General features: G+C 43.0%; 1 protein-coding gene across 1 annotated transcript; it reads right to left on the reverse strand.

The window, feature by feature from the left end:
• Positions 1-679: 679 nt before the first annotated feature.
• LOC134792814 (cGMP-dependent protein kinase 1-like) lies at positions 680-24120 on the reverse strand. Its single transcript, XM_063764192.1, has 11 exons — positions 23751-24120; positions 18380-18753; positions 17794-18077; positions 17291-17460; positions 16768-17006; positions 16374-16474; positions 15314-15530; positions 7180-7411; positions 2465-2563; positions 1530-1783; positions 680-1188 (listed from the first exon to the last, which is right to left on the reverse strand). The coding sequence occupies exons 1-11, from the start codon at positions 23844-23846 to the stop codon at positions 1029-1031; spliced, it is 2226 nt and encodes a 741-aa protein (XP_063620262.1). The 5' UTR covers positions 23847-24120; the 3' UTR covers positions 680-1028.
• Between the last annotated feature and the right edge of the window lie 1759 nt (positions 24121-25879).

Below are 25879 nucleotides of genomic sequence, written 5' to 3' on the forward strand. Positions count from 1 at the left end.
TTGTCATGAAATTGGAACTGGTCGGAATTTAATAACGCAGGAAGGGAGAACAAACGCCGGTTTGTTTGCCAATGACGCAATCATGTGAGTAAACTGAAACAGATGCGTGCCATTGATACAAATTCTTGACCCAAAACTCGATAGATAGATTCGTTTCAAAGGTTTATCACAAAGTCGGTAGCTTCTGTTACGGGTAGGTACATACAATGTGTGTTATGTTGGTCAGCTGAGTCGCATTAAGCCAATGTCATGGTGCGACAAGTTTTTGTCCGTGGTTGGTGAAGGGCATGCGGTGCGGTGTTAGCACAGGTTTTCCGCCTATTGACCTGCATTCTTGCGATACACCGGCTTTCCTTCGACTCTCGCTTCGTTTTCAAAGCTGCCGGGAGCATTTTGTACCTATCTTGGTGAACGTATTATAGGACTGGGTTTGAACTAACAGTTTGCAATAATTGTGCGTAACACAAAATCCAGAAACAAGCGCAGTGTGGCTTCAAGAAGGTATTTTTTGTCACATTTTAGCGGTTTTACTTTGATGAAATTCAAAACAAACTTGGGTTAGGTTAGGTATGTAAATATGGATATTGTTTGGTTTGGAATCAGTCAAAAACTACGTACTTATACAAAATTCCTCCTGTATACGTCGGTTTACTTTGGGAGAAATGAAACAACTTGGAACTAAATTAAAAATAAACATCTGTAATAACCACAATTTTAAAACGTTAATAATTAAATTAAAAATGCATAAGTACGCCATATTCATTGTTTGTTGGATGAGTTTCGTTCTACCTTAATTGCCGGCCCTATACCAGACTCTACCTACTTAAACCCTTTATTTCCGTAGAAACATAGAAACCCCTAGCCCAATTCACGATGTCGTCTGTATTCACATCTTATTTCAAGATTTCATTCCTACATGTTTATTTCATACTTGGTAAAAAAAAATCTAGATGGTATCTATAAAGAATTGAACCGCTTCAGCAAAGGGCCTAATAATGTTTTTATTCACACATTAGAAACAATTTGTTCTAGAACTCAAGGTCCCAGCCGGAAGTTTCGTCCGGAGGTAGTTTCTCTTTAGGGTACTTCTCGAAGTTGGAGAGGTCGGTGGGACTGGCGACGCGCTGCACCAGCGGCGCCTTCAGCTTGCGCTCGCGCAGCGCCTCCCAGTCGAACCCGAGGAACCATCTGTGGGAAAACAGTCGTCGTCACACCCTGATTTAGTTCACGAATAACTAAGCTTGAAAATTACTCCGACGTTTCGAATACGACATTGTCTTCGTCTCGAAGATAGACAGTTGACATCAACATCAGCTGCGCGAGTTTTTCGAACTACCCGCACTCGATCTTGATTTACTTAAAAATTTTGCATACTAGGATTGTCACTCGGTCGGCACACAACACTCAAGATTACTGGTTTTTCAATGTAGCTAAGCGTAAACGAATTTCGCCGGTTAAAAAACCATACATCGTCGTTATCAACCGACGTTGATGATAATGATAAGTCCTTAGGGTAAAAAAAATCATACTTGTGATTCTTAACGTCCATCATCTTCTTCAGGTACCCAAGCCGCTCGGCGGGCACGGCGCGGCACAGCTTGCGCACCAGCATCTGCGCGGACTTGGGCACGCGGGGGTGGAAGGGCACGGCGTCGATGCCGCGCAGGATCAGCGTGTACGTCTTCATGTGGTCGCTGCCGGCGGCGCGGAACGGCGGCTTGCCCACCAGCAGCTCGTAAATGAACACGCCGAGGGCCCAACAGTCCACGGCGCGGTCGTGGCCCTGATACATCAACCAAGCTGTAGGTACCTATCTATTACCTATATGAGCTCTTGGTACTGGAGCTGAATCAGATGATATTAGATTATAAGGTAAGTTATTAAGTTGATTTACGCAAGGACGAAGGACGGAAATACAGTGCAACCTCATCGAGTTTGGGTTGATTAAGAATCCTCGATGAGTTGGCGGTTGATACTGTGTGTGAAAATCGTAATCGTAAACAAGGTTTTTTAATCAACATTTTTGATCACGACTGTTTTGCTGCATTTTTGGAGCGCTGAGAGGGATCATTATTTTGTTTCAAGTAGGTAGGTACATATTAGGTCGAATCACTGGAAATGGTATAAAACCATCTCGAAAGGTTTGATTTGAAACCAACTGCAGATAAATAATTAAATATACTCGATTAAGGTAATAAGTAATAAAATGCTTGTAAAAATAAATATACCTCGCGGCAGTCAACAGACACGATTGACGCATTTGTAGTGTTTAGGTTTACTGCCGTTTGTAAGTACAAGTAGGTACCTAGGTGTGTCAATCGCCATCAGATATACCTAGGTATCGGAGCGGCCAAGGTGTTCACAATATCTGAACATGCACTCTAACGCCTTGACATAGAGGCTCCGATATATCTGACTGTATGCTATATGCGACTGTAGATATGTATGTAGGTATGTATCTTACCTTATTTAGCACTATCTCTGGAGCAACGTATTCGGGCGTGCCGGCAAAAGTGTACGTCTTGACATTTGGGTCAAGTTGCTTCGCAAATCCGAAGTCGACCTACAAAATAAATAAAAACAGTAAGTTTTTAACGAAAACGATAACGTTAATGTGATATAGTCATATGTCTACTAAACGGAGACCGTAATAGGTCATTTCATTCCTCGTGTAATTGACATATGTTTCCAAGACAGAAACCTTGCCTAGGTTTATTTCGCATTAAGTAGGTACCTATTGGATTGCCTCCGTCATATTTTAAATCTTAATCCAGACTTTTACACAATGGGTTAACGTAGGAGGTGTGGGTGAGGCGCCGGAAGTAACGGAGGGTGAACTGCCCAAGTAGCATGGAAGTGTCGGCAACATCAATATAGCAGCCAATTAAGAACTTAGAGTGATTTAAGGGACGTATAAGAGTGTCAGAAAAGATTTAAGCTGTATAAAAGGTACTTTACAGACATTATACAGCTCAAGCTGTATAAAATCATTATAAAGGATTCTGCGGAAGCATGGGGTGCTTTATCAGAATATAAAAAATCTACTATAAAACTAAAAGTGTTGTGAGAGACTACAAGCTAATTCTATCGTAAAAGCTGTATACAGGCTGTATTGTAGTAACACTTGGCACTTTTAGCTGTACAAAAGTATCTGTCAACTCCGTTTTAAAACATTAAGTGTTATGAAACACTACAAGCTAATTTTATCGTAAAAGCTGTATACAGGCTGTATTGTAGTATCACTTGGCACTTGTAGCTGTACAAATGTATCTGTCAACCCCGTTTTAAAGCTATTTCTTATGGCGTAATCTTACTCTCCTATAAGAATAGTAGTTGTATAACTTCTGTCTGTAAGGGTATTATAAAACCAAATGAATAAATAGCAGCTATAGTACAGCTTTTATCTGTATTACTGATAGAGTCGCTTATAACAATCTTTTGGCGTAATTTTACACTCGTATAAGTATAGTAGTGTAATGATTTCTGAAAATAAGTGTATTATAAAACTAAAGGAATATATGACAGTTACAGTCTTCTTCTTCCTCGCGTTATCCCGGCATTTCGCCACGGCTCATGAGAGCCTGGGGTCCGCTTGACAACTAATCCCATGATTTGACGTAGGCACTAGTTTTAGTTTTTTAGTTTTTACGAATGTTTTTAATGAATGACAGTTACAGTACAGGGTTTTTATTTGTTATACGGATCTCTAAAGAGAATTATAACTTATGTACGGAGAACCGAAATACAGCCAAACGAATACAAATATTCTATTATAAAGCTGTTTTAATTACAAAAGCTGTAAAAGACACTCCATTTATTACACAGCACAGCTACTAAGATTATAATGCTCTCCAACTATCCTGTAGGCTGTTTAAAAATTGTCGCCATTTTACAAGAAAAAGAAAACGTATTTGTAAATATAATTAAAGAAATACTTGCAAATATTTAGCAGACTAACGCCGTGTTATGATTACCAGCTAAAATAAATTGTTTAGCCTTAGAATTAATATTTATAAATATTTTTGATACTCTAACCTTAAAAACAAACAGTAACTTTACCGATTTTTGATATTTTCCTTATGGTTTCTCTTTGTTATTTTGCAGGCGCGTAAATATTTTGCCAGAAAAGATACACAGGTTCACAATAAATAATAATCCGCACTTACCAATAATGTAAAATTCCATTCAAGTCCTGTATAATATTTACTTTTACTTTTACCATCCACTATACCACTTTATTGTCGCCATTACTATATTACGAATGAACAAGATTAAGACATTTTAGTTTCTTAAATGATTATTATTCTCTTGTAATTCTTTCTTATAACTCATTTAAAACTTATATTCTTATATCGTACTTATAAGAGATTATCTGTAGTGTTAAGGTTTCCTGTTACACCGAAATATAGCTGTAATGCAGCTATTATGCAGCTTATGTATTGCTTATACAGCTACTCTACAGCTCTAATAACGCCAAAGGCTGTATAATTTGGGCCCTTTTTTTACTTATAAGGGCTGTATAAGCGCTTATACAGCCTTTGTACAGCCTAACTGTACAGCTTATAGTATACAAATAAACTTTAATACAGCTTATATACAGCTTGCAATGCTACTTGGGTGGGGGCAGCGGTGCTCCGGCTCCGAGCCAAAAACACTGCCCCCGGCCCCGACGGAGTCCCCGGCCGGGCCTGGGTTCTGGCGTTGGGCCCACTCGAGCCGCGCTTGAGAGCGCTTTTCAGCGGCTGTTTGGCGCAGGGGCGGTTTCCTCGTGTGTGGAAGTCGGGAAAACATGTCCTTCTGCGGAAAGAGGGGCGACCGCCGGACTCGCCCTCGGCTTACAGGCCGATAGTGTTGCTGGACGAGGCCAGTAAGCTGTTGGAGCGCGTGGTGGCTGCTCGTCTCGTGCGGCACCTCGAGGGGCTGGGACCGAACCTCAGTGTCCATCAGTTCGGTTTCCGTCGGGGCAGGTCCACGATCGACGCAATTGCGAGGGTGAAGGCTCTAGCGGATGAAGCAGTGTCCAGGGGTGAGGTGGTTTTGGTGGTTTGGTTCGCCAACGCATTCAACTCCCTGCCCTGGGCTTGTATCAAGGCGGCACTGAAGCGCCATGCCGTGCCTGAGTACCTGCGGAAGACGGTGGAGGATTACCTCACCGATAGAACCGTTAGGTACCCTGCGCGCGGTGCTTGGGAGGAGAAGGGGCTGTCGTGCGGCGTTCCACAGGGGTCTGTCCTAGGACCACTCCTGTGGAACATCGGGTACGACTGGGTGCTGAGGGGGGCCAACTTGCCGGAGGTGAGCGTGACCTGTTACGCCGACGATACACTGGTAACGGCTCGCGGCAACAACTTCAGGGAGGCGTCAATTCGGGCCACAGCGGGAGTAGCGTCGGTCGTGACTCGGATCAGGAGGCTGGGGCTGGAGGTGGCCCTTAACAAATCAGAGGCCTTGTGTTTCCATGGGCCTCGGAAGGCCCCTCCGGCGGGTTCCAGCTTAATGGTGGGGGGAACGTCCATTGGTGTCAAGTCGACAATGCGGTACCTAGGCATAGTCCTTGACAGCCGTTGGACGTTCAAGAAACATTTTGAGGGCCTTGCTCCCAAACTAATTGGAGCGGCGTCGGCACTCAGCCGGCTTCTACCCAACGTCGGTGGGCCGAATGTGGGCTGCAGGAAACTGTACGCGGGTGTTGTGCGGTCGATGGCCCTATATGGGGCGCCCATTTGGGCATTCACCCTGACCGCCGAAAATCAAGCCCAGTTGCGGAGGCCGCAGCGGGTTATGGCGGTCAGGATAGTGAGGGCATACCGCTCCGTATCCCACGAGGCAGCGTGCGTGTTGGCGGGGACTCCGCCCTGGGACCTCGATGCAGCAGCGCTCGCTGATTTTTATTGGCGTGTCTCTGAGGCGCGGGCCAGGGGGGTTCAACCACCTCTGGAGGAGGTAAGACGCTGGAGACTTGATTCCCGTCGAGTGCTCCTCCAGAAGTGGAAAGAGAGATTGGAGGCGCCAAGTGCCGGTCACTGGACCGTCGAAGCCATCCGACCCGTTCTGGAGCGATGGATCAGAAGAAAGGGGGGGTTCCTCTCCTTCCACCTTACTCAGGTCCTCTCGGGGCATGGTTGCTTCGGGAGATACCTGTGTAGGAGGGCGGGACGGGAACCAACTATGCAATGCCACGACTGCGGCAATGCCGAAGACACGGCGCTACACACGCTGGCCATTTGCCCAGCGTGGGCTGATGAGAGGGCCGCACTCGTGGCCGTAGTGGGGAGAGATTTGTCCTTGCCAGCGGTGGTAAAAGCCATGCTTGGTGGGGAGAGTCGATGGAAGGCGGTGGCCTCCTTCTGCGAGGACGTGATGGTGCAGAAGGAGGCAGCGGAGCGTAGCAGAGAGGAAGATCCGGCCTCTCAGCCAATGCGCCGCAAGCGCGTGGGGCGGCGGCAGTTGGCATACGACCGCCGGTTACCCCCATAAGGGCACTTGTGGGCGGCAGGCTCGGGGACGTCTGTCGCCCACACAAAGGTCCCTGCGTGGGCGGGCGCGATGTGTAATCAACGCGCCCACTGAGGTGAAGGGGTGATTTCCCCTAGAGTCGGGTCCGACTCCGGACGGCCGCTGGCGAGGTTGCGGAAGAGTACTTCGGCGTCCCTGGGACCTCGCCATATAGCAGCGAGGCGGCAACAGAGGGGTTTTAGTGGGTAAACCTGGGGTCTCATTAGCCCACAACAGGGAGTCCCACATAACCATCCCGGCCCGTCCCCGCGCCGGGTGGTATACGTAAAGCATTTCCCCTCAAAAAAAAAAAAAAAAAAAAAAAAAAAAAAAAAAAAAAAAAAAAAAAAAGGCGGTCATTCTATAAATAAGTTTGCGGTCTAATTGCCGCGATCCATACAAAAATCATGAAAAGAGTCGTGGCAATATTTTAGATGCAACCGCCAGACATATTCTCAGAGAATGACCCAGGACAACTATTAAGGGACGCAGCTATGTGGCGGAATGAGAACACCACTTCGTTTGCTCCTTTTAGTTCATACAGCTCTTAAATTGTCCTTCAACAATGTGGATCATGCATGTGGATCGGGCTTAATTAATTGTGCTTGCGCATAGGTATTTGACTTCGCTTTAGCGGAAACTACAAAATAAATTTTAATCCTAGAATAAAACTATAACCCTTACCAATTTAATATACCCAAGTCTATCAAGCATAAGGTTCTCGGGCTTCAGGTCCCGATAGACGATATCCTTGGAGTGCAGGTACTGGAAGGCCTCGACGACGCAAGCCGCCATGAACCGCGCGGTGGCCTCCGGGAAGAACCGCTGCTTCTGAAGGATGGTCCAAACCTCGCCGCCGAGGACCGGCTCCATGAGGAAGTAGATGTACTTGTTGTCTTTGAATGTGCGGTATAGTCTAAAAGACGGTGTTTTTTCAAATATACAAATTAAAACTAAACTAAACCTATCTTAATCTAAGCGTCACTTGTACCATTCCAAAGTTACCATGGTTACCAGTACAATTTGACACTAGGTTAACGGTTTAACCGCTTAACCCCGGGTTAGTGGGATGGTGCAAGTGGGCCTAAGGGGTCTAAATTATAGCTGCAAATATCTCCTATTCCGCTGGCAATTGGTAGTGTGCCCACAAGACTGGCCGCGTTTCCTCGCTGGACGGCAATGCCAATGCGCTAAGCGAGGAACGAGGAAAGACAGTGTTAATATTTATGCCATAATATTCTGTACCTAATACGCTTAGCACGTGTGTGTCGTTCGAGATAAAGTCGCCCTATTGTTAGGGTTGCCATACGTCCCGTATATACGGGACTGTCACCGTATCACGTCCCGTATTTTTTCTGGTCCCGTTTTTGTCCCGTATTTTGTCGACGGGTCTGGCCTAGTGGGTGGTGACCTGCCATCTGGTGATCCTAGCAGCAACCAGATACACCACCCCCCCTCGGTGGCCCGCTCGAAAGTTTCTTCAGGTAAAAAAAAGTATGGAGACCCCTGCTCTAGAATACCACTGTCCCTTATCAGTTCCGACTAATTATCGCAACCCTAACTATTGTGTATTGCTTATTCAGAAAGTTACTAAAAACTTTGTAATAGGTAGTGGCGAAGCTGCATTGAGTCATAAAATTTTACAATCCTTGGCTCTCTGAAAAATGTCGCACGCATTGCAATTTCTCTAGACTTTTGGCGATGAGCCAGATCATAAACAAAGTCTGGAAATTTTCAAGGCAATGCGTCGTCTGGGGAAATGTAGAGTCTAAGTGATTCAGTTGCAAACATACTGTAGCCGAGATAAATTGAGAGCAACTTACATAAATCCAGCAGCACCTTGGCGTACCACGTGGTGGTCTATGTATGATGATTGGGAAATCCTCTGCTTTATCGACAGCTGCATATATCCATAAGGGGCACTGGGTCACTAATTAGTCTCTGGTTGATTTTCACTTAAATCGCAGCGACGGGAACCGATATATGAATTATTTTAATCGGAGCGCGGATCGAACGCGGCCATTTAGTTTTAACGGCGGGCGAAGAGTTTTTTTATCCTCGCTAGGTGGCGCGGTTGTGTCGCGCCGGAAGGGCTTTTGAGATAAATGCAGTTGCCAGTTCAAATATCTAGCTACTACACGAAAATATATTCTTTCCTAATTGTGTTGCTTTGTATGTAAGAAAAATACCTATTTACATATGCATAGAAAGTAATTAATACTAATCTGTTCCTCTACGGAATATGCCGCTCACCTTAAAAACACGTAGTGTCTTTTAAAAGAACATGCGAAAGTTCAACAAGATAAAGAAACTTATACCTAACTTAAATGCTTACATTAAAAGTCGTAACGATTGTAGAAATTATTCTAAGGGTAAGGGACAGACCTTAACTACGGGTCGTTTGAACAATGTGTTCCCACTTTTTAAAGTTACGACGCGACTAACTTGATCAGTGCCCGGATGGACAGCATGAACGCGCGCGAGTTTCCACTGTAACGGCGGCAAGTGGTCATCGCATACCACAACAACAGTGCCTTCACGGATGGCGGGACCGCGATCTTGAAGCCACTTTGTACTCTGCTGCAGTTGATGGAGATATTCACGACTCCATCTACGCCAGAAATGCTGGACAGCTTGTTGTACCCAGCGCCAGCGCGTAAGACGACTAGGGTTTTCGTCGATCAAAGAAACGTCCGGTAGGGCCGTTAAGGGCTCGCCGATTAAGAAATGAGCCGGCGTAAGAGGTAACGGATCGGAAGAGTCTGAACTTAACACGCAGAGAGGACGACTGTTAAGTACCGCTTCGATTTGACAGGTCAGCGTGTGCATAGAATCATATGTTTGCGTCTGTGTACCTATTACGCGATATAAATGGGTTTTGAAACTCTTAACAGCCGCTTCGAATAGTCCACCGAAATGGCTAGCATACGGTGGCTGAAAATGCCAAGTTAATCCTTGTTTTAAAGTTTGTTGGTTGAGAGCGCTCATGACCGAATCGTTACGTAAGAACGCGTATAATTCTTTAAGGTAATTATTACAACCAACAAAGTTACGTCCGCAATCGGTATATATATCTGTACAATATCCTCGGCGGGACGTGAAACGTCGCAACGCAGCTAAAAAACCTTCTGTGGAAAGTTCGGAAACTAATTCAAGATGTACAGCCTTAACGCTCATACATACGAAAACCGCAACATAACATTTTATTATTTTTGCATTACGAACTTTATTAGCGCGAACGTAAAATGGCCCGCAAAAATCGCACGAAGTTTTACTAAATACGCGCGCGGGGCGCAAGCGAACTGAGGGAAGCATGCCCATGCGAGGTTGCACGCGGGTAGGGCGTGCGCGGAAACATGGAATACAACGATGCACGCGTAGACGCACAATATCGCGACCTGAAATAATCCAATATCGCTGTAAGAGCGAGTTTTGCACGCACTGCGGACCGGCATGCAATTCGTGTATATGAGTATCGTCAATAATAAGATTTGTAAGAGGATGTCTTTTAGGTAAAATTAATTGATGTTTTGATTCATAAGGTAAAAATGATTTATGAATACGTCCGCCGACGCGTAATAATCCCTCACTATCTAGAATAGGCGCGAGACGCCGCAAACGTAAGGAAGGGGATTTATTTGACGAGATATTTTTTATGTCGTCTTCGAACACTTGTTGTTGCGTAATCAATATAAGTCGCTTTAATGCAAAGTGGTACTCTGGTACGGTGATGTACTCCGGGAGCGTTTGTTTATGTTTTCTACATTTGTGGTAAAAACGAAATATTAATGCCGTGACGCGAACTAATTTACCTAGCGACGAAAATCGCGTAATAAGAGTATCATCGTCCGGGAAAGTAGGCAATGTGGAAACACATGCGCAATTAATATTTGTTGATTTTATTTTATTACGTTTTTCTTCCGTTGTGTTTACTACCGGTTTTTGTATAGGCCAGGAGTCGTGACTTTGTTGGAGCCATGTAGGACCATGGAACCACAAGTCATTTTGTACGAGCGCGGCGGGCAGCAGACCGCGCGACGCCGGGTCAGCGCTGTTGTCAGCTGACGGGACGTGACGCCAGCAGCTCGCCGGGACACGGGACAAAATCTCACTGGTGCGGTTAGAGACAAACGTTTTCCATTCGTGCGGGGGTGACTTAAGCCACGCGAGCGCGACGGAACTATCTGACCACGCGTACACTTGATCGGGGCGAATGCGATCACCGTAAATGCGCATTACTCTTTCTATCAATTTTGACAGGATCACGCATCCCATTAATTCCATTTTCGGAATAGTAAGGCAAATCCGAAGTGGAGCTACGCGGGTTCGAGCTATGACTAAATAAGTTTGAACCTTACCGGTATTGTCCGTAAGACGTATATAAACACAGGCGGCATACGCAATTTGACTTGCGTCTGCAAATCCATGAATTTCGATTGAATCGAAGTCGTCAGTATTAAAAATATGACGAGGAAATGAAATTTGAGATAAGAGCGGGAGCTCGCTAACAAAACTCGTCCATGAGTTAACTATATCGATAGAGGCTTCGGAGTCCCAAGGAACCTTTGCTAACCATAGCAATTGAATTAAATGTTTGGCAAACAATGTCACCGGAGATAATAACCCGAGTGGGTCGTAAATTTTTGCAATTTCCGAGAGAATAGCCCGCTTCGTACAGGCCCGAGAAGTACTTTGTACTTTGAAACTAAATGAGTCTGATCCCGGATTCCATTGAAGTCCAAGGACTTTGACCCCTTTGTCATTTTCCATTTCGGCAAAATGAACATTTTCGCGCCGCTCACCATGAGAATCTGGGGATCGCGTAACAGCGAGAATAGCTGGCGAGTTACTTTGCCATTTACGTAATTCGAACCCGGCCGTGGCACAAATACCTATCAGCTCCTGCTGCAGAGCGAGAGCCTCGGCTGTGGTATCTGCACCGGTTACCACATCGTCAACAAAGACGTCATTGAGTAAGACTGGGGAGGCGCGCGGGAAACGCTCACCTTCGTCGTGAGCTAGCTGTTTAATTGTGCGCAAGGCGAGATAAGGGGAACTACTTATACCGAAGGTAACGGTACGAAGCCTATAATCGCGCAGAGGCTCCTCGGGCGATTGGCGCCAAAGGATGCGCTGAAAATCCCTATCACTTTCACGCACAAGAATATTGCGATACATCTGTTTGATGTCGGAACAAAATGCAATGTTATGCACTCTGAATTTTAGAAGAACGTCAACAATGTCTAAGTGTAACTTAGGACCTGTTAACAAAGTGTCATTTAACGCGTGTCCACTTGTCGTGCGACACCCAGCGTCGTAAACTACGCGTGTGCGTGTAGTTTCGGAAATTTTTGACACACAATGGTGGGGTATGTAATAACTCGCGCCAGCGGGGGGGTTATCGTCCGCGAGCTCCATGTGGTTGAGATCCACGTACTCCTGGAGGCAAGCGTGATAATCCGCCTTCAACTGGGGGTTACGTTCTAGACGGTATTCCAATTTATGGAATCGTGCTAGGGCAATTTGCCGAGACTCGCCGAGCGGCGGTGCATCGGGCTTGAATGGCAGAGCGACCACGTATCGCCCTGTTTCATCACGCGTATGCGTCTTTTGAAAAAAGGATTCGCATAGCTTTTCTTCGGGAGTGTAACTCCGCAACTCTGGTACTGACTCCAGCTCCCAAAACTTCTGAAGATTGTCGTTGTCAAACGACGTAAAGCAAGTATGGCGTGGAGTCGAAACATTGGAAGTAAAGTTCACTTTACCTCCTAGCAAATAACCAAACACACTATTAATTGCGGTGGGCGTGCCAGGTTTACCTCTGACAATGCCATCGCGAACAATATCCATGAAAATGTCCTCGCCGAGTATCATGTCGACCGGCTGAGGTTTGTGAAATTCAGGGTCGGCTAAAGCGAGTCCCTGCAAATGAGGCCAATCAGCGAGAGGTGCTAGTGGTACACTAGGCATTTGACGGGTTAACTTCGCCAGAATAGACGCCTCTAACGGAATGATTGGATTTTGTTTGCCCTTAGGCGAAATTGAGCACACGAAGGTACCCCTAGGTTCCAGCGGCAAGTCGCCGACACCGACCAGCGGCTCGCTAACATGTTGTGGCGGTAAATTGAGTCGTTGCATACACGATTCTGTAATCAGAGCTGCTTGTAAACCCCCATCTACCATACATCGAATCGTCGCAACTTTGTTGCCTTCGTAATAAAGGTCAACCAACGCCGTTGATAATAAAACCGTGCTAGGTTGTTTCCCTAAACTACCTAAACTCTGTTCATTCACGCCGTGAACTGCTGACGGGCTGCTAGGGCCGGGCTGCTCCGTAAGAGCGAGCGAGACGGCAACTGATTCCGTAGCTTCATTGATAATCGGCTGTGGAATGTTTGATTCTAAATGAATTAAAGTATGATGTCGTTTATTACACTTACGACATTTAAAACTTGATTTACAATTCCTTAAGTCGTGCCCGGGGCATAAACAATTGTAACATACATTATTTGTTTTAACAAATGCAAATCTATCTTTCACCGATAGGTCTAAAAATTCTAAACATTTATTGAGGGAATGCATTCCTTTACACTTCAAGCAAGCTCGAACCTTATTTGTATCGACATAAGGTCGACTTTGAGCTGACGCCGTACTTGTTGCAAAAACACGCTTGGGTGTTATTTGATTTGAATTTATATTTGTATTATTTTTACTACTTAAGGAATTGTTTCGAGTGGACTGTGTATGGGAAACTGAGATCATCTGTTCCGCTGAAAGTTCGCGTTCGAGGAAAGTAATTAGGCCCTGAACTTTAGGTATTTCGCCCGGGTTGGTTAAGGAACGTTCATATTCTTTTCGCGTATTCACGGGAATCTTACGTAATAATAAATTTAACAGAACGAAATCCCATTCCTTAACCGGAAAATCCATGACTTCGAGCGCCTTTATATTTTCGTGATAAACATTAAGTAAATTTCTCATGGCAACAGCTGATCGCGCGGAACAAATATCTATATCGAACAACTTATCTAGATGTTGTGATGCAATAATGCGTTTATTGTCATAACGGGATTTTAGAATATCGAGCGCAATTGCATAATTACTTTCCGTTATGGGAATTGACTTAATTAAATTATGTGGCTCGTTTTTGACAGAAAGGAGCAAATACCTAAACTTCTCCGCATCCGTGTAAGCATTGTTATTGTGTACCAGCGATTGAAATAAATCGAAAAAGGCAGGCCAACCAGTCGGTTCGCCGTGAAATTCGGGAAGCGATAATTTTGGTAAATTTCGACGATCGTTGCTAAGCGTTTCGTTGGGGGAAAGCGCGCGGCTCGCGCGACGCCTTTCTACGTCTACCTCCTTTAGGTTATTTAAATGTGTAACTATCGCGTAATACAAGTCATTAAAATCGTTACGAATCTTAATATTGGCTTCTTTGTTGAAGCTTTGCAATTTAATTAACGCTTTTTCGATTTTAGTTTGAATCTTAGTAAACTTTCGCTGATGCACTGATAAATCTGTCGTTCTTGAACGAAATTGATCTGTATTTGTCGCTGCGAACTGTAACGTTCTCTTTAATTCGTCGAGAATTAGATCTCGTTCGAATATGTCTTGTGTAATACACGATGTGTCGGCTTCAGTATTGCCGTCTGTAGGGTTAGGAACCATTTTGCGAGACAAAGATGGCGACAATGACAATACTAAATTGAACTACAAACGTGTCTAAACGCAAAAACTGGGTACGAAATACCGCAAAAATCGCAAAATACAAGAGCAACACAACCAGAGAAAGAAAAATCCGGATCGAACGGATCAAAAAACTATGTAGCCGAGATAAATTGAGAGCAACTTACATAAATCCAGCAGCACCTTGGCGTACCACGTGGTGGTCTATGTATGATGATTGGGAAATCCTCTGCTTTATCGACAGCTGCATATATCCATAAGGGGCACTGGGTCACTAATTAGTCTCTGGTTGATTTTCACTTAAATCGCAGCGACGGGAACCGATATATGAATTATTTTAATCGGAGCGCGGATCGAACGCGGCCATTTAGTTTTAACGGCGGGCGAAGAGTTTTTTTATCCTCGCTAGGTGGCGCGGTTGTGTCGCGCCGGAAGGGCTTTTGAGATAAATGCAGTTGCCAGTTCAAATATCTAGTACACGAAAATATATTCTTTCCTAATTGTGTTGCTTTGTATGTAAGAAAAATACCTATTTACATATGCATAGAAAGTAATTAATACTAATCTGTTCCTCTACGGAACACATACATAATTTGTACTTATCATTAAATTTATGCTTCTAATTTCATTGAATTTTAAACCAATGTTTGTTCGGTGCCGGTCTTTTAAGTGCCAAAAAATTACCATTTTAAACCTAACTTGAGAAAAACTGTATTAAGAATGAGTCACGTTAGACCGGGGCGGGCCCGGGCCGGAGCTTCCGGCAGTTACTTTTCTATGACAGATGACCGGTGATCACGTGATGATTTTCATAGAAAACGAAGCGCCGGAAGCTCCGACCCGGTCTAACGTAAGTCATACTTTATGATTATCCCGGTCGATTTTATTATTATTATGTCTAATTTATATTTAACCTTTTCGACGCCGTGTCAAATACAAAAGCTGTCACTCGGACGCCATATGCCACCGTAGTGTCAAAACTGAAATCTGAAATTTAACTTTATAGCATATGCACATAGGTCTACCTATGTTGCTCTGTGGTCTGTGACTGATTAATCCGTCTTTGGCGTTGGACCTGTGGTGCGGATATATCGGTCATTGGCGTCCAAAAGGTTAATCTGAGGATTACCTGCAAATGAAGGGGCTGTTGCAGACCATCATGATGTTCTTCTCGTTGTAGGCATGCACTTGCTGCTGCTGCTGCACCATGTCCACCTTCTTCAGGCACTTGAGCGCGAACGTCAGCCGCGGGTCGCGCTTGTACTGCACCAGCTCCACGCGCCCGAACCCGCCCACGCCCATCGTGCCCACGATCTCAAGCTCTTTTAGCTCCACGTATTCAAATTCTGATAAAAGAAAGCATGTGATACTTGTAGAGACCCCTGCCATTACAATAGACTCAAACACAGGTGTAGGTATATTACCTACTTACCCCTACATTTTTAGGGTTCCGTACCCAAAGGGTAAAACGGGACCCTATTACAAAGACTCCGCTGTCCGTCCGTCCGTCCGTCCGTCCGTCTGTCACCAGGCTGTATCTCACGAACCGTGATAGCTAGACAGTTGAAATTTTCACAGATGATGTATTTCTGTTGCCGCTAAGTGGGGCTCCCATACAACAAACGTGATTTTTGACCAAAGTTAAGCAACGTCGGGCGGGGTCAGTACTTGGATGGGTGACCGTGTTTTTTTGCCGTTTTTTGCATTATGGTACGGATTACGGAACCCTTCGTGCGCGAGTCCGACTCGCACTTGTTAAATGAATCAACTATTTAGGTATTATGTACCTAATTAACATATGTAGATTTCTTAAAGTAGAGGTATCCACGTAGTGGTTATATTCTCTTTAAAGGCATCATCAATCCATTTTATTATAATCCAGAAGGCACCTAATAACCTACCTATTTGATTACATTCAATTAATCTGCTAATTAATAGACATTTACAGTCATTTGGCATGCAGGTCTCTACCGAGAGAAATTGTATGGATCTTGAATGTTAATAATACAATCGGCAACAACAATTGCAGCGGAAACGCCTTCTAAGAATAGTAATTATCTACGTGGGATTAAAGCAGCTTCCTTAATTAAAAATATTGGAATTTATGTTTTGTATGCTTGTAAAACATACGTTGCATTGTGTTAGTATTAATTTCACAAACATAAATGGGCTAGGTATAGAGTGATTACCGCTCTTAACTTGAGATGATTTTCTTTGCTCCAGTGGCGGAGGGATGGAATGCCTGATATTCTTTAATTCGTCTAAGTTGCCGAGGAATTCCGTGAATGGTCTGAGAAATAAAATAAAGCAATTTGTTATTTAAAATTTAAAAGTACGGCAAAGAAGATCGATTATGGTAAGTTGTACATTTGGCGTTAATACGGCGTGAATTAGGTACCCACACGCCGATGCTTGCCTGTAGACTCGGTTAGTGTTGTAGGTACTCGATAGGCCCGGTTGAAACTTGGCAGAGCGACAGTCCTCGCACAGCAAGGTCTAATTGCCGAAGCAGATAGGTACCACACTAGAGCTTGCCTACGCACTTACAAGCACTCTCCCTCGCATTGTTTAAGTAAACCTTACCCTCGCTCTAGTGTGAGGCACTCTACTCCGGGCGGCTCGGCGGTGACAGTGGCGAGCCGACGGTCCTCATGCAGCAGCGCCTGCTCGCCGAAGTAGTCGCCGCGGCGCAACGTGCCCACGCGCCGGTCGGGCCCCTCGCCCTCGCGCTTCGTCACCGCCACGGTGCCGCCGCGTATGATGTAGAACTTGTCACCCCGTTCGCCTTGCCGCACGACCGCCGTGCCCGCTGAGAAGAACTCCTGAAATCGAAGATTGCAACCGCACCGTAATAAGGTAAGAGGCATGTTGCAAAATAAAACTGTTGTCCCTGGTTTCGAAATTTTATAGTACTGCTGAAGGAATTTAGTGTGCACCTGAATTGTGGTTCCTAATCCTTAATTTCGCAGAGTAACAAATTTTGCTTAGGTAACATACGATTAGGTATGTATATTACCTGACAAAGGCGGAATATCAAGAATTACTTGAGAATTGAGATTCTTATTTGAGGAATAATTGAATTACCTACCTAATCATGTTTTCTTACCCTTTTGAGGAAGTCTGAGATCTTGGCGAGTTCGATGGGGTGTATGCCCTGCAGCAGCGGCACGGAGGCCAGGAATCGCATGTTGTATTCCTGCTCGCGCCGCCCGCTGCCCACCATGATCTTTTGAAATACCCGCCGCTCTAGCGTCCATACTTTGGCCTCTGTTATACCTGGATACCAAAATAGCTGGCTAGGAATATTGATAATTCTTGAATTAGACAGTTGTTTCGTTATTTAGGATTTTAATTTATTGGTAACCTGTCTCGGAAACCTTATCATTATACATTTTTAAAAGGTGGATTATGTTTGTTTTTATAATCAATGCAAAAAGTTTACGGTATCTGAGGAAAAAATCGTCTGGGGATTGTCATATCTTACAAATCCTCGTTATTGCACCTCTTTCAGTTGAAGCATAATCATATAATCAGATTAACGTGGATTTTATTGTTACACATAAGACTGCGAGTTAGTCATAAAGTATTCATAACAAACTTATCACTTACATCGTATCGATGCAAATCGTTTAGCTTTATACAAGATAGCGAGTTCTCCGAACGCTTCTCCAGGCCCGAAGTTCTTCACAACCTGCCCGCCTTTTAGGACCTCGAACTGTCCTTCGGCAGACACGTATAGATGACTCCCGGACTCGCCCTCACGGATTATAAGACTTACGGCCTGGAACACCTGTGGGCTCATAGCTTCAACTACCATCGTTAATAGTTCTTCGTCCATCAAATTCTTTAGGAAGTCATTGGCCATTATTGCTTTTTTTATTTGTTCCGCAGATCTGTAAAACAGAAATTGCACTTTGAATCCAAGCTAGCGCGCTAGATGTCTCTACCAACGGAGAAGTATTTAAATAGGACTCGATTCCCGCCTAATTCTACATATTCTTGAAGAAATATATAGTAGTAATAGTGGCCATAATGCTAATGTATCACGAATCCTACTTGGGTACTTAATCAAACAAATTTAACTTTTGTGCAAAGGATTATCTTGCTCGCGAAAGTAGGCTAGTCTAAGCAAGGTGTTTTAAGCCTCTTCGTAATCGGTATTAGAGCTGTATTTTACATAATTGTATTTTCTTACTTTTCATCCTTTTCATATTTCATGTATTGCAGGTCCACACTGGCGCGCGACGTGTCAAGCGGCGCGTGTGGCGCGATGATGCCCCTCTTGCGCTCACTGCGCTGCGGTTCAGCATGTGCTGGTCTGGTTATAAAATCCGATACAGTTTTCATATCTGTGCTGCTATTACTTCTACTATTCATTTCGAAATCGGAATCCCTGCTATAGGTGGTCCTCCCGCTCTGTATGCTCATGTAACTGGTGGTGGACTTCTTGGGGGACGTCCCTGGCTCCTGCTGTTGGACTTCATCTTGTTGTGGTGGATGCTCCGTAGTGCCATTGGGGACATTACCATTAACAGTTGGCATTGGCACCTCGACATTGTCAGTTAATTTCTGAAAAATAGTTTGTATAAATTGGACTAGGTACCTATTACTTTTTCTGCTTATAGATATATCGGTAGGATACTTGGTCGGTAGGTAGCTATATACATATAGATTATAGAATCAACGAACCGTTGGGACCTAAAATCATAAAACGCCTGCCCTATTGTACTTTGTGTAATCAAACGTTAAGCGACAGTATGCAGACTACAATATAAACATATAAATCCTACGTGTAAACATGTTACCTACCTAGAGTACCTACCTCGTAATTGTTTTATACTTATCTCATATCTTGCTCTGCAATCGACTCAATTATATCTGGATCTTAGATATTTTGTTTTTCTTTTCATTACATACAAATAAATGAGGAATGTTGAAATATTAACGAGTTGATACGAGCATGCACAACGTGAGCCATTGGAGAATCTTAGCTATTTCCAACAAAGAACAGTGTTTACCTTCGCTTTGGCAGTGGTCAAAACAATCACAATCTCGTACTGAACGGAAGCATTAAATGGATTTGGTATGAATTGCTTCTTATTGCTGTGATTTTTAACATTCTTATCTAAGTTTAAGATAAGTAATTGTATCGTTAATAATAGATTTCATATAAAGAATTTAGATTAGACAAACATTTTTACTCGTAGTGATTTCCTAAAAGGATTCAGAGTAATTCATAAAGCTGACCTAAGTAATTTATGATAGGAGATAGATAAAATTTAAGTATTCAAACTCAAAGATATCAAAAGTAAAGATATTCATATAACGTCGAGCGAACGTGCGCACCAACGAAATGTGCATGTACTTAAAAAACGCCATTTTCGCACCAACCCATTTTCTGTCCCCACTTCGTAGTGCCCATCTTTACGAAGTAATAATTACATAAATCAATGTTCACACTTGCCATGTTGCTATTTTTTTAGAAATAATTTTTGTTACCAATGTTTATTGTTTGTGAGAAGAGGATTAATGTCAAAGAAAACATCGCGCCTCCGAGTTCAACAGCCGAACTTGATGGCGCTATATGTACAGTCAGCAGCAGAAGTTGCTAAGCGGGCCAGGTGTTCAAAATGATCTTGACGCGACTTAGTATTTTCGAAATCTGCGCCCCCCAAAACCTATAAAACGACATCCATGACGACTTTTATGACATAGTGCATGGTCGCCATTTTGGAATCCAAAATGGTCATCATTTTCGAAATATGCGCCCCCTAAAACCTATAAAACCACACTCATGACGACTTTTATGACATAGTGTATGGCCGCCATTTTGGAATCCAAAATGGTCATCATTTTCGAAATCTGCACCCCCCAAAACCTATAAAACGATATCCATGACGACTCTTATGATATAGTGCATGGCCGCCATTTTGGAATCCAAAATGGTCATCATTTTCGAAATCTGCGCCCCCCAAAACCTATAAAACGACATCCATGACGACTTCTATGACATACTGCATGATTCCAAAATCGTCATCATTTTCGAAATCGGGGCCCCCTAAAATCTATAAAACGACAATAAATTATGCTGCCTTGTTGATAACTGCCAACAATAAACGTGAGAAGTCGTAGCTACTTATTTAGCGATCTCTTCCAGACAACCTATTCTATTTAATTACACAAACAGGTCTACCGCGATATAATTTCATCATTGTTTTTAGGTAGGTACCTTACATTCCGACGTTTCAGCTGAGTTGCACCAGCACAAACAACAATTTTAATTAATTATTTATTAATTTTTATTATTTTTATAGCGCCTACCACACCCACACACTAGCGCCACAGCTAAATAATCGTGATTATTTAAATTTAACGAATGATATTGAAAAAGGGGGCCGCCAGTGCCGCCACGTACTGTATTGTGTATTTAAGTACCTTTTGAATACATCAAACTAGTTTTTACGTTGCTGGTTTCATCGATCTTGGAACTCAAAACAAAAACGGCCGTTTTAACTTTGGACGCATAGATTGACGAATCCATCAACATAAAAACTAGTTTGATGTATTCAAAAGGTACTTAAATACACAATACAGTACGTAGCGGTCTCCTTTTTTTTTTCAATATCTTTCGTTAAATTTAAATAATCACGATTATTTAGCTGTGGCGCTAGTGTGCACGTCGATGGCCTTTTAATTTATTATTATGATGATGGAGCCTGTATCTAAAAGCACTGTTGAACATATACGTTGTAGCTACGTACCTAACGTGCAGCTAAATGTTACGATGGCATAGACACGTAGTACCATCGCCCACACTGTTAACTGTACATCGGTGGACCTTATGCCTTTTGTAATAAGGTGCACCGATGTACAGTTAGGAGTGTTGCTGTTTGTACCAAGTCGGGGATTACTCCTTTACAAACTTTTCAACAATTTTCTCAATGAAATGATAATTCTAACTCGTATTTATTGTACGTTTTTTGTAGGATTTGTTTCTTTTAGATATACCATTTAAGATCATATTTTACTACCTATTTTTCATACATTATTTAGGTAATTTTCCTTTAGGGATTTGAAGTCGGGGCTTTCTTTACCTCTCTTATCAATCCCATATTTTAAACAAGTAGCTATTGAATACGACTCTTATGACAAACAGATAAAGAATAAAAAATCATGCCATATGAATCCTCTGTTTAAGCCGAAATACCTACCTAAGTATACTATCTAAATTATTCATAAAGAAAATGACATAGGTTTCTTCACTGATGAAGGCACCCCAATGTGTTGGCAGGTCCCTAATACCTAAACCTGCTTCATGTTTCAAAGATTTATGAAATTAAAATACATGAAAACTCAAATGTTGCCGTTTGAATTTGCCACAGTTATGTTTCACTACTTAGTTCTAGAGATGTGCGCCGATGGCAAAATCATCGGCGGCGGCGACCGATGATATTTTCATCGGCGGCGGCGGCGTGATCGGCGTGAAATCGGCGTGGCATAATTTTTGATACTGCATGAGAACGTGGCTGTAGAAACTCTACATTAAAGCTTTCTGAGTATTTACTAGGCTATCCAAAACATATTATGTGTGTTTTCTAAATTATTGCCGAAAATTATATCCCATCGGCAGCCATTGGGCAGCGTTCGGGAAACTACGTAATGTCTTTTCGTCCGACATACCTCAGTGCCTCAAGACGAAAGTCTTTAATCAATGTGTGTTACCAGTGATGACTTACGGCTCCGAAACGTGGTCTTTCACTATCGGCCTCATCTCAAAACTTAAAGTCGCTCAACGAGCTATGGAGAGGGCTATGCTCGGAGTTTCTCTACGTGATCGAATCAGAAATGAGGAGATCCGTAGACGAACTAAAGTCACCGACATAGCCCACCGGATTAGCAAGCTGAAGTGGCAATGGGCAGGCCACATTGCACGCAGAGAAGATGGCCGATGGGGTCGAAAAGTGCTCGAGTGGAGACCACGGACTAGCAAGCGCAGCGTAGGACGTCCACCCACAAGATGGACAGACGATCTTGTTAAGGTCGCCGGAAGACGCTGGATGCGGGTCGCTTCCAACCGGCACGTATGGAGGTCCAAGGGGGAGGCCTATGTTCAGCAGTGGACGTCTTATGGCTGAGATGATGATGATGATGATGATGATATCCCATCATGTCACTTGGCAACCATTTATTACCAATACTAACCTAACGGTTACCAACAGTATGTTTATATATGAAAATAAAAAGGATACATTAAAATGCTACATTTTAGGCAGCTTTTAGGCAGTATTTTTACTTACTTTGTAAGAGGAATACAAATAAAACACAAAAAAAATCTTTATACGTTAAGTCTTAAATCTATATTGACTTTTCCTAGCCGCTGTCGCCTCACCTAGGATTTGTTACGAAATAATGAAATAATGATGAACTACATCTACATCTACTACATGTCTGAACTGAAGTTTAACAGAAATGTATGTTAGAATAAAAATGTCATCGTTTTCGAAAGTAAACGTCTCTGGCAGGTTGATTCGCTCAACAGAATGTCTTTGAAGTGTCCCGTTTTATGGAATATTAAGGTCTACTTTGTTTTCTTTACTGCTAGCTTAGTGATGATACTTGGTGATTTAAGTTCCTATAAGTAGGTATAATTGTTTAGGTATAGCTTATTACGAAGCTTTATCCTGACTTTTATAATTTTGATTGAAATATAATATATTGTTAAGTAAAAGAAGCTGATAATCACCATAAAATTACTATGAATTGATCGTGTGTAATTTTAAATGAAATTGTATATTATGTGCTAAATAAATCAAATAAAGTATTAAAATAAATCAAATCATATCTATCATAAATGATGACCCTTATGCGTGTCACCAGCATCATACGCAATTATAATCGTGGTGACAGCTTGCTGGAGATTCTAAGAAGAAAATAGCATGTATATGAACCTGCTATTTTCTTGACTTTAGTTCACTGATTCTTCTTCTTCACTGATTAAATTAACAATCAAGAGACTATTGATGTAAAACAAAATGCGTTCTACAAAAAAGCTGTGCGAAAATATCAAATATAAAATATCAAATAATAACCTGAGATCCAGAAACTAGATCTTGTTTTAATTAACGCTAAATCGTTATCACACAGCTAACACCGCAACGACAAAAATGATGCTAATTTGGTTCACTGGCAAATAATAAGCGAAAAAGCATAAGAATCTTTAAATTATATCTCTGACACTATCTACTCACTACGCAACATGGAATGAGATACGATAGGTATTAAAATTTCCCACGCCGATTATACGCCGGTCAAATTTATCGGCGGCGGCGGCGTGGAAAAATCGTCGGCGGCGGCGGCGCGGCGGCGCGGCGCACATGTCTACTTAGTTCCACAGAACAATGAACACATCTCTCGTCATGAAACTAAATTACCTATTTTAATAAATATTCACTTCATACGAGGCACCTGTGTAAAGTTTGTAAAAGATAGCATATTAAACCTGTGTGTAAAGTAGGTAAGTATGTAATGTAAGCAACAGCACGTAAGTAAAGAAGTGATAGACTTACGATAGTCCCACGTCGCTCGTCTGGTTCCGCCGGTGCAGCGTTGCTCAGGTTAAAGCCGCCTTTGGACGACCACCTGAACGGGGGACACAGCACCATGTTCGCAATATCAACACTCAACAGTCGGTTCAAGGTGAGCACGACAGCATTACATCGTGGATTGTGGCAAACCACGCACTGTGCGATCGGCGCACGAGCAAACCCTTATCGCGACTAGATTATCTTGGCGAACCGATTGTTTTAATTATTATATATTATACTGAAGAATGATTAGGTACCATTATCAAAGAGCCTTGCAATGTTATCAGCCCTAATAATATTAATGAGTATCAGTCACAGGGAATTACAATTTGCTAGTATTTTTTTAAATACTAGCCCTTTTCGGAAATAGTTATCCTCCACTTTATTGGTGTTATTTCCTTTCGGGATTACCCGAATACACCTTACCTACCGTAAACTCTGGTCACTTTAGGCTACATCACACGACTATGGCACAGAATAAGTAATAGTATTCTCATACTATGTTCCAAATTAACATGTAGGGGAAACTGTTGTACCTTGGACATGGTTTTACCCAGGGGCGTATTTTGAAATTTGGCGCCCCGGGCCAATAAGTTTCGACGCCCTAGAAGTTAATGAAATAAAAAAAACAACGGGTTGCACTCCGGGAGTGCCGGCAGAAGTAAAAACTCAATGACATTGTAACAGTTTTTCGATCAGGTCACGTGTCCGTCTTACGAATCTTACGGTCACGTGACCTGTCGCGAGTTTAACATTTTTTCCCCATCACAAAAAGTGCACAGCGCCGCTAAAGAAGTTTTCACTTCAAAAAAAAATAAAAAATACAGAATGTTTAATTATGTATTTTTGACGTGAAACGTTAGGTAAACGTCTATGAAAACCCGTAGAAGGGGGGTCGGACCATAAACAAGATGTAACGAAGTGCTATGGCGTGGCGGCATAATTATACCGATCTCTGTAAAGGCGTATCCAGACTAGTAAATTTTTCGCCCATCTGATTAAATTGCCCGATCGAATCAGGACGTGCGGACGCAAACGCCAATTTGGATCGCCGAATTCAACCGCCGATGATGACCGATATTACCGTCCGCACCTCATTTTATAATGAGGTGCGGACGCAAGAATACCAATTTGTGACGCCAGTATTTTCGTTCTGGGGCATTTTATTCAATTTAGAGGGCTTTAATATCATCATAAATATAAAATTGGTGATTAAATTGGATATTGGCGCCAATTTCATTTCTGATCAAATCGGTTGATTTGATCGTCCCGTCTGGATACCGCTTAACTTTGTAATGCAACTATAAGATATACCTTAATCATTAAGGTATATTACTTATAGTTATACATTACGGCTTAATGTATAGTTTTGATGTATAGAAAAAAGTAGCCATTACTCAGAACTGCATGTGCTGCGAACATTATATTAGATGGCGCTGATTCTGCGCTAGAAAACGGCGCATTTGGAGCTAAAATGACCCCTATTTGTTTATTTAGTAAGTAATTACTCATGAGTCCATTAACCGATTCTGGTGAAATTTGTGTCATTTGATAGATCTTATTCAATGTTAATGCTGTAAAAAACTAAAAATGTGGCATTTTTTATAGAAATTTTACGACTGCTCTTGCTTGAGGCTACCGTGTTCGAAAATTAATGCACAAAACTGACGCAAAATACCTATAGAACGATGAAGCAAAAACAGTTCTTTACGATCCTTTATAACCCTAGTAGGCCGCGGCGGCGCTATAGCGGGTACGAGCGCCTGAGACTGTAGTTTCTAGAACGGTCTTGCATAGAGGGCGCATGCGGCGCCCTACACTGTAATGTCAGGCGTCTTATATGCAGGGCGCCTGCGACGCGCTTTACACTGTAATGTCGGGCAAAGCTCTGACATACCTACAGGTCGTCTGCGGAGTCTTTACACTGTAAAGTCAGGCTTCTTACATTCAGGGCGCCTGTTTACACTTTAAGCTTTGCACGCTCTGATTTACAGGGCGCCTGTGGCGCACCCGACACTGTAAGGTCGCGCGAAGCGCATTCTTTCATACAGGACGCCTGCGGTGCCCTTTACCTACACTATGGGGTCCCGGGACCCTATAAGCGGCATTTG

This window comes from Cydia splendana, chromosome 8 (assembly GCF_910591565.1).
Source record: "Cydia splendana chromosome 8, ilCydSple1.2, whole genome shotgun sequence".
Lineage (NCBI taxonomy): Eukaryota > Metazoa > Arthropoda > Insecta > Lepidoptera > Tortricidae > Cydia > Cydia splendana.

What these genes read in the sequence shown, in the direction of transcription:
- LOC134792814 (XM_063764192.1), bottom strand. Translation starts at nt 23,846, where the DNA reads ATGGTGCTGTGTCCCCCGTTCAGGTGGTCGTCCAAAGGCGGCTTTAAC. An exon ending in ACGAGCGACGTGGGACTATC is followed by an intron (nt 18,754 to 23,750) that starts GTAAGTCTATCA and finishes ACTATTTTTCAG; the next exon opens with AAATTAACTGACAATGTCGA. An exon ending in AACAGCCCCTTCATTTGCAG is followed by an intron (nt 7,412 to 15,313) that starts GTAATCCTCAGA and finishes ACCGTCTTTTAG; the next exon opens with ACTATACCGCACATTCAAAG.